Source organism: Ovis aries, chromosome 2 (assembly GCF_016772045.2).
Source record: "Ovis aries strain OAR_USU_Benz2616 breed Rambouillet chromosome 2, ARS-UI_Ramb_v3.0, whole genome shotgun sequence".
Classification (NCBI taxonomy): domain Eukaryota; kingdom Metazoa; phylum Chordata; class Mammalia; order Artiodactyla; family Bovidae; genus Ovis; species Ovis aries.
In genome coordinates this window covers 59,444,338-59,459,252 of record NC_056055.1, presented here as the reverse complement: position 1 = coordinate 59,459,252, position 14,915 = coordinate 59,444,338, and the positions used below count along the sequence as shown (strand labels likewise).

The 14,915-nt window shown below is 36.0% G+C and overlaps 1 protein-coding gene across 4 annotated transcripts in view; it reads left to right on the top strand.

Moving 5' to 3' along the window:
• The window catches only part of VPS13A (vacuolar protein sorting 13 homolog A), a 270,963-nt gene that overhangs the window by 202,916 nt on the left and 53,132 nt on the right, over window positions 1–14,915 (top strand). For 3 of the 4 annotated variants that reach the window (XM_027964486.2, XM_027964487.3, XM_027964488.3), the window contains exons 53-54: window positions 3,457–3,586; window positions 10,382–10,614. In XM_027964486.2, the coding sequence (XP_027820287.2) occupies window positions 3,457–3,586; window positions 10,382–10,614 (363 nt within the window). Of the gene's footprint in view, window positions 1–3,456; window positions 3,587–10,381; window positions 10,648–14,915 lie in introns of all 4 variants that reach the window. The other variant, XM_060409317.1, reaches the window with a different exon arrangement.

Here is a 14,915-nt window from a genome sequence, read left to right as displayed (position 1 = left end):
GGGTTGCAAAGAGTCAGACATGACTGCGTGAATGAACGCGTGCACATGCGCGCACACACACAAAATAAATACCAAAAGAATGAAATTTTAAAAAATAAACGAAAACATTCATGTAATCATGTCTCTGTCTTGTTTAAAGTTCTGTAGTGACTTTCCATTCTTTTAAAATGTTTGTATACTACTCTTCTAAACGTTTCTCTTTCTGTTGTCTCTTGCCCTGACCTTAAGTCCAACTGAAGTGTTTGTTTCCTGAATGCTCTGGGCTCTTCCATGTGTTATTACCATTCCAGTTGCTCCTTTCTGCTAGAAAAGCTTCATTTCCACGCAGTCCTTTCCATCACCTCCTTAGTCTGTATATCCAGTTTTCCATTGCATCTTTGCACACATATATTAAAGCGTTTGTCACATTGTATTGTCATTTTCTTGTGAAGTTACTACTTGTACATAGTTAATATTCTGAGGATTCTGGTTGCTTTTTATTTTCTTTGAATTCCCTGAGGTCAATTTGAGGTTAATTTTTTCATAAAGAATGTTCTGCAGTGAATGAAATAGACTTAAAGCATTTGTAAATATATTCAACCTGATTTATCTGAACAACACTGTTACATTTGCTATTCTTTCATAGGAAAGGAAGGAATATAGAACTTTTGTTTCCTCTGCCTTCCCTTCCCTTGGCTTTTTTGTTGTTGTTAGTGTGATTTTGTTACTGTTGTTGAATCTCTCAGTCATGTCCGACTCTTTGGGACCCCATGGACTGACTGTAGCATGCCAGGCTTCCCTGTCCTTCACTATATCCCAGAGTTTACTCAAACTTACGTCCATTGAGTCGATGATGCCATCCAGCCATCCCATCTTCTGTCACTCCCTTTTCCTCCTTCCCTCAGTCTTTCCCAGCATTAAGGTCTTTTCCTATGAGTCAACTCTTCGCAGCAGGTGGCCAAAGTAATGGAGCTTCAGTTTCAGCATCAGTCCTTCCAATGAATATTCAGGGTTGATTTCTTTTAGGATTGACTGGTTTGCTCTCCTTGCTGTCCAAGGGACTCTCAAGAGTCTTCTCTGACACTGCAGTTCAAAAGCATCAGTTCTTCAGGGCTCAGCCTTCTTTATGGTCCAGCTCTCACATCCATACCTGACTACCAGAAAAACCATATCTTTCACTATATGAACCTTTGTCAGCAAAATGATATCTGCTTTTTAATACTCTGTCCTACATATAAAAATAGTATCACTAGATGTCCGTTTATTTTTTTTTATATTCTGTAGAAAAACTGTGAAAAGCATAATCTTTGATACCAAAAATGTTGACATTTTGATTCAGTTCTTTTTTTACTGTTGCTCTCTGTTTATATTTCTGAATCTCTTGTTTTTAACAGCTATTGCAAGCATGTAAATTTGCTTCAGAAACACAATTTTAAATGAATGCATGATATTCCATCATTTAGGTGCACTATAATTAAATGTTCCTCTATTGTTGAGAATTTGTTTCTATTTTATATGTTAAAAATCTCTTTTAGTAAAAATTTTTATCCTGTTTGTAACCCTTTTAAAGACTAATTATGATTCCTTGCCATACTTTTTTGTCATATAGATTATTTTCTTCTAATGATGATTTGGAAAATATAATTTTATTTCTCTTGCATATGGTTACTTTTTGTGTTCTTGAAGATTTTGATGCATTTAAAATTTTGAGAGTGAAACAGTATCCACTAATTTTCTATGAAAAATATAGAGTACTTTTTCATTTCCTTCAATTTTTCTTTCCAAATTCAGTTTCTTATGAATATAATTTGGGATTTTTGAGCCAGAGTAATATATGGTTAATTTTTCAAAACTATGTTATTGAAGATATTTGGATTGATTTATAATTGGATTTCCCTGGTAGCTCATCTGGTAAAGAATCCATCTGCAATTAGGAGACCCTAGTTCTATTCCTGGGTCAGGAAGCTATGCTGGAGAAGGGATAGGCTACCCACTCCAGTATTCTTGGATTTCCCTGGTGGCTCAGCTGGTTAAGATTCTGCCTGCAGTGCAGAAGACCTGTGTTTGATCCCTGGATTGGGACTATCCCCTGGAGACGGGAAAGGCTACCTACTCCAGTATTCTCCATGGACTCTATAGTCCATGGGGTCGCAAAGAATTGGATACGACTGAGCAACTTTCACAATATTAACGAGTTAATTTATTTGACTGGTTTAGTTTAATGTTTTTGTACCACAGTTCTTAAAATTTTATTTTGACTCCTCTCTAGCTTGGTTGAAAAAAGTGAGGGTGTGTGGTAATATGTTATGCTATTGCTTATTTCAAAATGTCTTACTTTTGGAAATTAACAATTTGCCATACAATTTTAAGTCATAACTCTTGCCTCAAATTTGTGTAGGCATTGCTGCATTGTTTTCTGGCATTCAGTATTACAGAACAGAGTGAAAAAGTCTTATTTTTATTTCTCAGGGTAACTGTGATTTCCCTAGATCAGATTTAGGGATAGGCAGATTTCCCTCTATTTTCTTAAAATTTGAGATTTTCCAAAGTCCTACATTCTGTGTTGGATGATATTGTTTCCATTCATTTAGGCTGATACCCAATGAAGTCTAATCTGCAGAGTCAGCTTTTTCAGCTCAGAAAAGTTATATTGTATTATTTTTTTGGTTTGTAACTTCTCCATTTTCTTTTGGTGAATTGTTTTGTGAGTTGATTGAGTTTCTTAGATTTATATCCTGTGTCTTATGGTTTTTAAAAATAATTGAACTGAATTTTGACACAGTAAAAGCAATTCTTAGGAAAGTATTACCAGTTAAATTCTCTTAGATTTGGTACAGATAAGGTAAAGTAATTGAAATAATTTTCTTTCATAATTAATTAGTATTTAAAGTTGACAGAGTAGTCAGAAACCTGGAGATATTTTTTAAATTAATTGTTGACAGTGCAAGGCCTTCGTTGCTTTGTGCAGTCTTTCACCAGTTGCAGCAAGCTTGAGCTACTCTTCCTTGAAGTGTTTGGGCTTCTCATTGTGGTGGCTTCCCTTCTTGTGGAGCATGGGCTCTAGGCTTCACAGTTCTTGTGGTGCGAGGACTCAGTAGTTGTGGTTCCCCAGCTCCAGAGCACAGGCTCAGTAGTCATAGCTCATGGAGTTAGCTGCTCTGTGGCATCTGGGATCTTCCCAGACAGGGACCCATGTCTCCTGCATTGGCAGGTGGATTCCTTACCTCTGAGCCACCAGGGAAACCCAACCTGAGAGACTTACCTCCTAACTAGGGCAGACATATCCCTTGAAATATTCTCATTATTTTCTCAGAAAACCACTTTTTTATTGTATAAGGAACAATTTCAGTCTACTTTACTCAGAACTATCATAAATCTTAATTAATGAACTCAGAATTAATGAAGTATTATTTTAGATTCTTAATATATTTGTATACTTGCACTTAATTTACTGTATTTTTTTCCTATTTATGTCAGTTCCCTCAGTGAAATAGAAGATTCCCTCCCTCCTGGAAAAGCAGTATTTTATACATGGGCGGATCCTGTGGGCTCTAGAAAGCTGAAGTGGGAATGTGGAAAAAGCCACGGTGAAGTAACACAAAAGGATGTATGTACTGGGTTATTATGGTGTTCTTAGCAGGATTTTATTATTTTTTTTCAGCCTTACTAGTTTTGAGGCCTTTTTGTGTTTACACTTCTTAAACTCTGCTGAAGATTTTTATAGCAATATTCAAGCTTTAACTTAACCAAAAATGTTTAAAACTGGAAGCAGTCTTATTTTTTCTACTTTCTTATTTGCTTCTATTATATTATAAAGGGTAAACTTAGATAACTTTCAGCATTCAATTTATAAACAGATACAAATATATTATTGCATTAAAGGTCATCTAAGTCAGTGTTGCTTCTGTGAAGGACATTTAGGAATCTGTTAACATATGGATTTATCTCTGAATGGCAGACTGTTGTTTTTTATAATAAAGTTAGGTATAAACATTCTCCAGTAACATATTAAATGACTTTTAGAAATTGTTTTATTAAACTTTTATTGTCTTTCAAAATTTATCTATATTTGTTCCCTATTCCAGTGTCTTTTTTCTTGCCACTAGTTATTTTTTCTTATCAAATGAGTAAATGAATGAGTACTGAACATTTATTAATTTTTATGTCTTTTGTTTTTTATCTTTTGAGATGATTATATGCTTTTGGGGCTTTGTCTTACTTGATTGTTATTTCAAATATTAGGCCAGCCTTGTACTTTTGGAATTGACTTGCTAATGTTTTGTTCAAGACTTTTGCTTGTATTCATGAAAGAAGTTGGCCTGTCACTGTCTTGTCTTGTAATAATCTTACCAGATTTTAATATTAAGGTCATTCTGACTTCTAATACATGTTGGGAATTATCTACAATTTTTCTGTTTTCTGAAAGAGTTCATGTTAGACTGGTATGCTTTGTAGAATGTTTGGAATGTTTGCTATAGAGTTCACAAGTGAAACCTAGTCATCTTACCTGTAATAGTCTTTGTAAGAAAGTTTTAAAATTATGAATGCTACTTTTTGTTCATAGGGCAGTTCAGTTTTCTACTTTTATTTGTGTGGTTTTGATAAGAGTTTTTCTAAGAATGCATTTATCTCATCTCGGTTTTCTAATATATTGATATAAATGTTTTTATCATATCCATATTTTTATCTTTTTAAGATTTATAGTGATGATTCTTCTTTTTGTTCCATTCCTAGTGTAGAATATTTGTGCCTTCATTCCTTTTTGCCCTAAGTTTTGCTGAGATTTTAATAGTTTAATTAGTTTCAGTTTAGTTTTGTCTGTCAGAAAACCATCAATTTGCCCTTTGGTGATCTCTTTTATACATTTGTTTTCATTTTCACCTATTTTTGCCTAATCTATATTATATTCTTTCACCTTTCTTCTGTTTTAATTTGGTAATTTTCTTTTAAACTCTTGAGATAGATAATTGTATTAATCTGCTCAGGATGCTATAACAAAATACCTTAGCCTGGATGCCTTAAACAGTGGAGATTCATTTCTAGTGGTACTGGAGGCGGGAAGCCTGAGATCAGAATGCCAGCATAGTCAAATTCTGGTGAACTTCATGAGGATGCTTCCTGGCTTGCAGATGACAGCCTTCTTGCTATGTCTTCACAGGGTGAAGAGAGAGGGGATGAGCTCTCTGGTGTTTCTTATAAGGAAAGGAATACTGGTGGATCAGAGCCCCATTTATACCCTTCTCCTCCCTCATGATGTCATTTAACCATGATGTCATTACCTCCACCATATAGTCATATTGGTGGCTGAGACTGTAACATATGAATGGGGAGAGGGGAGCAGCACAAATGAGTTCACAGCAGATACCTAGATCATTGCTTTTTAGATTTTCTTCACTTTTTATTTGAAGTCACTTAAAGTCACAAACTTCTTCCAAAAACAGTAGTAATTCTGTCTCACAAATTTGGCTGTATATTAATTATTTTTTAGTTCAAAATATTTTCTGAATTTCATTGTGATTTATTTTTATGTTTTGGCTTCATGGTTACTTAGGTAATAACTTATCGAAAGTATATTCTGTTTATTTATTTCTAACTTAATTCCACTGTGACCAGAGAACATACTCTGAATCAGTTCATTGAAATTTATTGAAATCGACTTTGTGGGCTTGTAATCAATTTTTGTAAATATGTGTATTTGAAAAAAATACATATTCTGCAGTTGGCATACATATATGACATACATATTGACATACATATATGTCAATTTGTTCAAGTTTTGTTGAGCTGTTTAGATCTTCTATCTTGTTTTTTGTTTGTGCTTGTTCTGTTGCGTGAGAATGGTGTCTGAAATCATAGATCTAATGCATACCTTTTTGGTTTTTTTAATTTGGGCTCTTACATTTTGAAACTGATTCAGTTCAGTTCAGTCACTCAGTCGTGTCCAACTCTTTGCGACCCCATGGATTGCAGCACACCAGGCCTCCCTGTGCATCACCAACTTACAGAGTTTACTCAAACTCATTTCCATTGAGTCGGTGATGCCATCCAACCATCTCATCATCTGTCGTCCCCTTCTCCTCCTGCCTTCAATCTTTCCAAGCATCAGGGTCTTTTCAAATGAGTCAGCTCTTTGCATCAGGTGGCCAAAGGACTGGAGTTTCAGCTTCAACATCAGTCCTTCCAATGAACATTTAGGACTGATTTCCTTTAGGATGGACTGGTTGGATCTCCTTGCAACTATGTGATTAGGTAGATATAAATTTAGAATTGTCTTTTTTTAAGCTGATTCTTATTAGTATATAATGTTGCAGTGCCCACCACAGTATTTTTTTAGGCTTAAATATTGAGGCTTATAAAACTGTTATAGGCCACAGTTTGCAGCTGCCTAACTGAGAGGATTATTGTTGTTGTTTAGTCGCTAAGTTGTGTCTGACTCTTCTGAGACGCCATGGACTGTATCCTGCCAGGCTCCTCTGTCCATGGGATTTTCCAGGCAAGAGTTGTTGACCAAAACATTATTCAAAACCTAAAAGTGTTGAGAGTTATGTTTTATTTGGCAGGAATTTTTAGGACTTCAGCCCCAGGAGGCAGCATCTAAAGTATCCCTGAGAGAATTACTCTGAAGAGGCAAGGCAGTGTTGAGGGAGCCAAGATATATAAGAGTATTGCAACAAAGGACAGGTAGTCTGAACATCAAAAGATTATTGTTAATTTAAGAAAAGCAGATAAGTCAAGATAAGGCATTTAGCACTTTTCTGTGTATGGGAAGGTACAAGAGTCTGGGCTCACTGAACTCATTCTTTTGATATTCACCTCAGCTATCTGGGACTAGTATCCTGTGTTTTTATATTCTGAGTTCCCTCCGGGCTCACCAGCTCATCCTAGACTTCGTCTGTAATTGTTGTTGACTGTGACCTCCTTTGTTTACTGATATGGCAGGCAGTATTCCACTTATCAGAATCTATAGCAGATTAGTTTCATTTGTCTGAAAATGTCTTTATTTTGCTCTGTTTTTAGTGAAGTATTTCTGCCAGATATCACATTTCAGTTTCGGCTCCTCTTTCCTCTTCCTCTTAGGAATTCACCGTTGCATGAATGTTAGACTTCTCATCATGTCTCTTACGACTTCTATGTGTTGTTCTAAGAGACATGTTCGGTGCTGTCTCTCATGACTTTCATGTGCTGTTTAATCCTTTTCTCTCCTTCCTTCAGTATGAATATTTCCTTCTGACTTGTTTTTCACTGTACTTCTCTTACTGTCGTTATGTCCAGTGTCTGAGTCCCCAAAACTGAGAGAATAAGACATCCACAGCAACGCAAAAGCATAAAGGGGTTTATTGCTAGCTCAAGCTAGGGCTCAAGTCTCATCCAGCACAGTGGAGTCTTGACGAGAGCCCCGAGCTCTGAATCACATCTACTTTTATACAGACGGTTCTTTGTTCCTGTAACAGCATAGCTGATTGGTTAAACCATATGCGCTCGCACACGCCCACGGGACTTTTAAACCTCGCATCCCTATCCGGATTGGCTCCGGTCTGGCGTGGGCGGGGGGCTATGGGGATTTTTTTCTGATTGGTCAAGCTACACTGCCTGTGGGAGTTCCCAGTGCCTCAGCTTTCCTAGAGACTAAACCTCAGGCCTAGCCTGCCCCTTAGAGCCTGTCCTGGCTTCAGTTTGGTCCTAACACTGTGTCTAATCTCCTTTTAAAATCATCTGTTGAGTTCTTAATTTTAGTTATTGAAATATCAGTTCTAAGGTTTCTATTATAAAAGTTTTTCTTCCAAAATTCTCTATCTTGTTACATAATTTCTTGAATGTTCTGATCATAACTACTCTAAAGACTCTGATAGTTCCAATACCTAGATTTCTTCTGGATATTTTAAAATTTTCTCTTTTCTTGGTTTTCACTAAAATCCATTCTGTTTGCATGTTTATTTTTGACTCTGTGCTGAACATAGTATATGAAAAATTTTAAAGATAATTTGAGACTCCGTATGGTGTTCCCTAACTTCTCAGTATTTGCTTCTACTTTTTGAACTGACAGTTGTGAACTCTGAATACAAAGACCACTTTGTCTGTTGTGTTACTTTTTTTTGTTTTGTTTCTTGGTTTTATTTATTTGACGACACTGAGTTTTAGTTGTGGCATGAGGGATCTTTAGTTACGGCCTGTGAACTCTTAGTTCCGGCATGTGGGATCTAGTTCCCAGACCCTGGATCCAACCTGAGCCCCCTGCATTGCGAACACAGAGTCTTAGCCATTGGACCACCAGGGAAGTCCCACAAAGTTCACTTTTATTGGCTTTCTGTCTCTCTCAGATCTTGGCACCATTAATTCATGCTATCTTGGAAGCTTTTCTGTCTTTTCAGACACATATTTTTCCTTTTTAGATGTTGTCCAACTTTTTGCTGTTAGCAAGAGGATTTGTCTCAGACCACCTAGTCATCAGTTGTCAGAACAGACACCCATGATATCTTTTTAAAATTAAGCTTGTTAGCATATGGGAGTGTAATGGCATTTTGTGTATTGATTTTTTTTTAATCCAGAAAATTCACTGAATTCTCTTATTAATCTTATTTGTTTTTTATTTTTCCACATGTGCAATCATGACACTTAAAAATAATGAGAGTTTTGTTTTCTCCTTTTCAGTCCTTTCATCTTTAATTTCTTTTTGCCTTACCGGACTGGCTTGCATCTCTATGTCCTGTTTAATAAAACTGATGTTTACATATATTTTTGCCTTATTTCTGGTCTCAAGTTATATGACATCAACATTTACCTTTAAGTATGATCTTTGCTGAAGTTTGGAGTGTGTTTGGGAAGTTTGATAAGAGGTTAAAGAACTTCTCATGTAGTCTTTGCCAAAATTTATTATTATTCCTGAATATTGAATTTTGTAAAATGTTTTCTCTCACATTTTATTTGCATAACATTCCTTTCTTACTTCATACATTCATCTTGGATCACTTTACTCTTGCTGGTATTTAATTCCTCCCGTAGAATTTGCTCGAGTGAATTTCTGTTGATGGTGATATTTAGTAGTTATCGTTTGTCTCAAGCATCTTATTTCTTGTACTTTTCTTCCCTGAGGAATACTTTTGCTGAGTAAGGAGTTCTGAGTTTCAAGTTGTTTTCTCTTAGAATATCAATTGTGCTTTTCCATTGTCTTCCCAGTGTTGCTCTTTTGAAGTCCAGTGGTGTTCAAATGTATTTGAGAGAGTTGCCCATGATTGGCCTAACTTTATTTTTTAAATTCATGATTATTAGATTTATTTAAAAAAAAAGAATTCATTTTAATATAAAAATAAAAATAATAAGCTATTTAACCTGTCGATTAGTACCTTTGTATCAGTTAAGTGCAGTTCAGTCAATCAGTCGTGTCCGACTCTTTGTGACCCCATGGATTACAGCATGCCAGGCCTCCCTGTGCATCACCAACTCCTGGAGTTTACTCAAACTCACGTCCATCGAGTTGGAGATGCCATCCAGCCATCTCATCCTCTGTTCTCTTCTCCTGCCTTCAATCTTTCCCAGGATCAGGGTCTTTTCAAATGAGTCAGCTCTTTGCATCAGGTGGCCAAATTACTGGAGCCTCAGCTTCAATAAGTACTTTTGCATACTTATATCACAATGATAGTTGAAGTTTGCAAAGATAAACCTGTAATCCATTATAACATATTAGAAATATTTCAGAATTACTTAGAAATTAGCTTATTTACATCTTAATGTAGTTTTAGTATTAGGTATTGTATTTTAGAGAATGTTATAAGTAACACAACTATAGTAACTTACTTTTAATTTTAGTGGATTATAACATGAATGTGTACTGTATATTATAATACCTTGTTTAATCAGAATGTTCACTTAACTGTCAGCCATTAATTCCTAGTTAACTATTAGAAGTTAATTATTTTAAATTCAAGATCCTGATATCAGCACAATGCTTATACATAAAGTCTTTCTGTAGTATTAACCCTGTAGTATTTGTGCTTTGTAGAGCATGCAACTGGGGTGTCAAATATTCTTTTATTTAGTTCACCTCTGAAAAGGAATAGAAGTTTCTGACTAAACAACTTTTAATGCATAACACATTGATTAGTGTTGTAATAAGGCAGAGAAGATAAATTCTGTGTTACTAATTAGCCTACAAAGGAAGACTAATTAGATTTTACTATGATATTAAAAGTTTACCTGTCTTCCTGACTTCATAATGATTGTGGCAGAAACTTTCATTAACTAATGTGAATTATGTAAATTTCCAAATGTTACACAATTGTTAATTTATTTTATTCCTATAAAGGAGGTACCATTACTACTCTCATTTTTCAAACGTGGAATGTAGATTTCATGCTGGTTGGGACCAAACCCTAATTTTCTTATTTTTTTGATGATTTTATTTCAGGATATGATGACACCTATAAATTTGGGAAAAAAGACCATTTATTTAGTTTCATTTTTTGAAGGCTTACAACGCATAATTTTATTCACTGAAGATCCAAGAGTATTTAAAGTGACATATGAAAGTGAGAAAGCAGAGTTAGCAGAGCAAGAAATTGTGCTGGCTTTACAAGATGTTGGGATTTCTCTTGTCAACAATTATGCAAAGCAAGAAGTAGCCTATATTGGCATTACAAGGTTAGCTGTATTAGAATTTGGATACATTTAAGTGTAAGTTCTTAATCATTAAGAATGGTGATTGTAAAGTCTAAAATGAATTAGTTTAAATTTTGTTTTGACTATTCAGTGATACTAATCTAAGGTAATGCTAATTTAAAAGTGCTTTGATACTTTTTTTTGCCTTTCAAGGTAAAGATATACCAAAAATCAGATGTATAAATCTCTCATCATGTTATTTTCCAACTCTCTGAAAATTAGAATTATTCAACTTATTAAAAGTATATTTTCTTTCTTTAACATGTCACAAGGAAATGTTTAATTGTTCATTACCACCTTTTTCTATGAGTTTGTTAATTTTAAAGTGTGTTTGATCTGCTATGCTGTGTTAGTTCCTGTTACATAACATAGAGACTCAGTATTTGTGTTTATTACAGTGATCACAGTAAGTCTAATTACCACCTATGACCATACAAAAATTATTCGTTATTATTAACTGTATCCCCCACACTATACATCTTACTTTCTAATCACTTTCTACTTTGATTTTGGCACTTTAAGATCTAATAAGGTAATATTGTATTTACCATTTCCCACATAAGTCATCACCAGTAAAACTCTTTTCTTTCCTTTATGCACTTAATGTTTCTGTATGTAACTACTTGAAATTAGTATTTTTATCAGTTCAGTCAGTTCAGTTCAGTCGCTCAGTCGTGTCCGACTCTTTGCGACCCTGTGAATCGCAGCACACCAGGCCTCCCTGTCCATCACCATCTCCCAGAGTTCACTCAAACTCACATCCATCGAGTCGGTGATGGCATCCAGCCATCTCATCCTCGGTCGTCCCCTTCTCCTCCTGCCCCCAATCCCTCCCAGAATCACAGTCTTTTCCAATGAGTCAACTCTTCACATGAAGTGGCCAAAGTACTGGAGTTTCAGCTTTAGCATCATTCCTTCCAAAGAACACCCAGAGCTGATCTCCTCTAGAATGGACTGGTTGGATCTCCTTGCAGTCCAAGGGACTCTCAAGAGTCTTCTCCAACACCACAGTTTAAAAGCATCAATTCTTCAGCGCTCAGCTTTCTTCACAGTCCAACTCTCACAGTACTGCCTAATTTGAGACTGCTGCTAGATTCCAGTTTGTATAATAAGGATCATGTTTTAATCCCTTGAATTAAACGCTCAGATACATAAAGGTTTATGATACAGATTTGAATTTGTTTTTATATGTAAATTTGTCTAGAAATGTCCCTGACTTCTTGAATGGTAACTATGCCATTTAAAAAGGCATAGTAAAGGAAATTCCTGGGCGGTCTAGTGGTTAGTATTCAGCGCTTCCATTGGAGGGGCACAGATTCGATCCCTGGTCAGAGAACTAAGAACCTGTGTGCCAAGCAGTGCAGCCAAATCAATAAATAAGCATGTTAAAACTGTTTTCTTAGAAATTTTTATTGTTCTCAAAAAAATATTTTATTGCTGAAATAGAAAGTTCAAATAGACAACAGATTTTAAGCCTGTGAAACCTAATGTGCTATCTCCTATGCTAAATGTTGTGAATGCAAAGGGAATTGATATATGATTTCTATCTTTCTGTTTATTAAGAAAACATAAATTTTAGAAGAAAGAGAACAAGAAATTTTAGAATGAGTAAAATTAAATAATTTACATACTTAAACAGAATGGGTAAAGTGATTTTAGAATGTGGATAGGTTTTGTTTTTGAGGTGTGGAAACTGGAAGCTGTTCAGGAGCCTCTTCTCCCACCTTTGTGTGTGTTTGTTTTTGCTATGTGGCATGGCATGCAGGATCTTAATTACCTGACCAAAGATCAAACCTGCATCCCCTGCAGTGAAAGCATGGTGTCTTAACTACTGGACCACCGGGGAAGTCCCTAGAATGTGGGTAGATTTTTAAATTCTGTGTTTAAGTCTTTCAGTGGTTTTTTTAGTAAATAAGATTTGTTCCATTCACTCTCTCCTAGATTACTATTTCACACTTGGCATGCATGTGTCCTGTCAGACTCTTTGAGACCCCATGGACTGTAGCTTGCCAGGTTCCTCTATCCATGGAATTTTCCAGGCAAGAATACTGCAACAGGTTGCCATTTCTTCCCCAAGGATCTTCCCAACCCAAGGATTGAACCCACATCTTAAAGTCTCCAGCATTGGCAAGCAGATTGTTTATCACTGAGCCAGACTGTTTGCGATCCCATGGACTATACAGTTTATGGAATTCTCCAGGCCAGAATAATGGAGTTGGTAGCCTTTCCCTTCTTCAGGGGATCTTCCCAACCTAGGGCTCTAACCCAGGTCTCCCGCATTGCAGGGGGATTCTTTACCAGCTGAGCCACAAGGGAAGTCCATTTCACATTTTGGCTCTTTTTAAATCCCATTGTCTCTCAGTTCAGTGCCATGAGTCTTATTTCACCAAGTAAACTGACACAGTCAAAAAGGAACTTCCAAAGACCCACTCCCAACATCTCAGCTTCCTATGCACCAGTATTTTTTACCTATATATTTCAGCAACACACTTCCCACTTATCATAGATATATTGTATGTGCTCCTATTTAAACATATTTTTCTTCTTTTGCACTATATCTCATTCACTCTTGCCTCTTGAGACACTGACCTAGCAATCCTTTTCTTTCTCTGTCCTACTTCAATAATTTTTGGCTCCCTATTGAATTGTCCCAATAAGTTTAATATCTTTCAACTAAAAAAAATTATCTTGAACCTACTTTCTCTGCTACCTACTGCACATTTCTTTGCTTTACTTTATAGCTGAACTCATTAGAAGTGTTATCTATTTCAAACAATATTTTCACTCTCTCCAGTTCTTTTTTTTACCCATTTTTTCTTTAACTGTTCTGAACAGGCTTTTGCTTTCAGTGTACCATAAAGCCGGTCTTGATAAGCTCACCAGAGACCTATGTTTTGCCAGGTGCATTGTACAATTACCAGTCTTCATGTTGCTTAAGTTTGTAACATTCTAGCATTCTACACAAATCCCTCCTTGACCCAGTTTCTTTGACTTTACTTTCAGGATAACTCACTGCCTTGGTTTTTCTTTCTGTTCCAGCATTCTTAGTCTCACTTCTTGGTGCCTTGTCATTTTCTCAACTGCTTAATATTGGGTATCTTGAGGCTCTCCGACCTGAGTCCGCTTCTCTTCTCTGTTTCAGTTTTATGATTTCAAATACCGTATATGTGCAGAAAACTTCTTGAAGTGTATCTTCAGCTAGATTTTTGTTCTGAGTTCTGGACAGACTTGTCTGTCCAGTTACTTACATAATATCTCTGCTTAGGTATCTAAGAGACTTCTTAAGCTTTATAGTATGTAAAACCAAACTCCCTCCTCTTTCTATCAAAACCTGCTTTCCCACTGGAGTTAATAACAACTACATTCTTCTAGTTGCTCATGTCAAAATCTTTGGAATCATCTTTGATTTCTTTATCTTACCCCTAATTTATTTAACCTTACCCCCTCTAATCCATCTGAAAATATTGTTTTGGATCTTGCTTCAAAACACACATAGAATCTGACCACTTTGTAATGGTTCAGTCTTACCACCCTAGGCAGAACCATCACCATTTTTCTCCTGGCTTACTGCATTACGTTTCTAACAAGTTTTCCTGTCCTAGTCTTCATCCTTTATTTTTTTTTCTTTGCTTCCCATCCCATCACACAGTTTATTCTTAAACCTTAAGTCAGATCATATTGCTGATTATCTTCTCACAATCATTCAGTGGGTTCTCATCTCAGAATAAAACTCAGTCTTTACCACATCCTCAAGGCTTTACATTGTTTTGCCTCTCATTATCGATCTTACTTCGTCTTCTACTCTTAATGTATTCCAGGCATGCCAGGCCCCCTTGCTCTTCCTGTGCTATGGCATGCTCTGCCTTGGGGTCTTTGCTCTAGCTTGTCTCTCTACCGGAAATGTCCACTGGATAGCTACCCCATGTTCTTTAAGACTGTTGAAATCTCACCTTCTTAATGACACCTCCACTGACCATTCTATTTTGATACTGCAACCCCCTCCACTTTGCATATCCCAGTACTCCAGATCCTCCTTAACCTATCTGCTGCTGCTTCTTTCAAAAGCCATTTTTACCTCCTAATTTATTAAAATATACTAATTTACTGTTTAGTGTCAGTCTGTCTCTCCTCAGGTAAAAGAAGGTTCCAAAATGGCAGAAACTTTCCCTAAGAATATTGCTGCCACCTACAGTAGTGCCTGAATAAGAGTTTAATAAGTATTGGTTGAATGAATTCATGTTTTTAAACTTACAATGTGTTTGCTTACAACTAGAGATATTGCA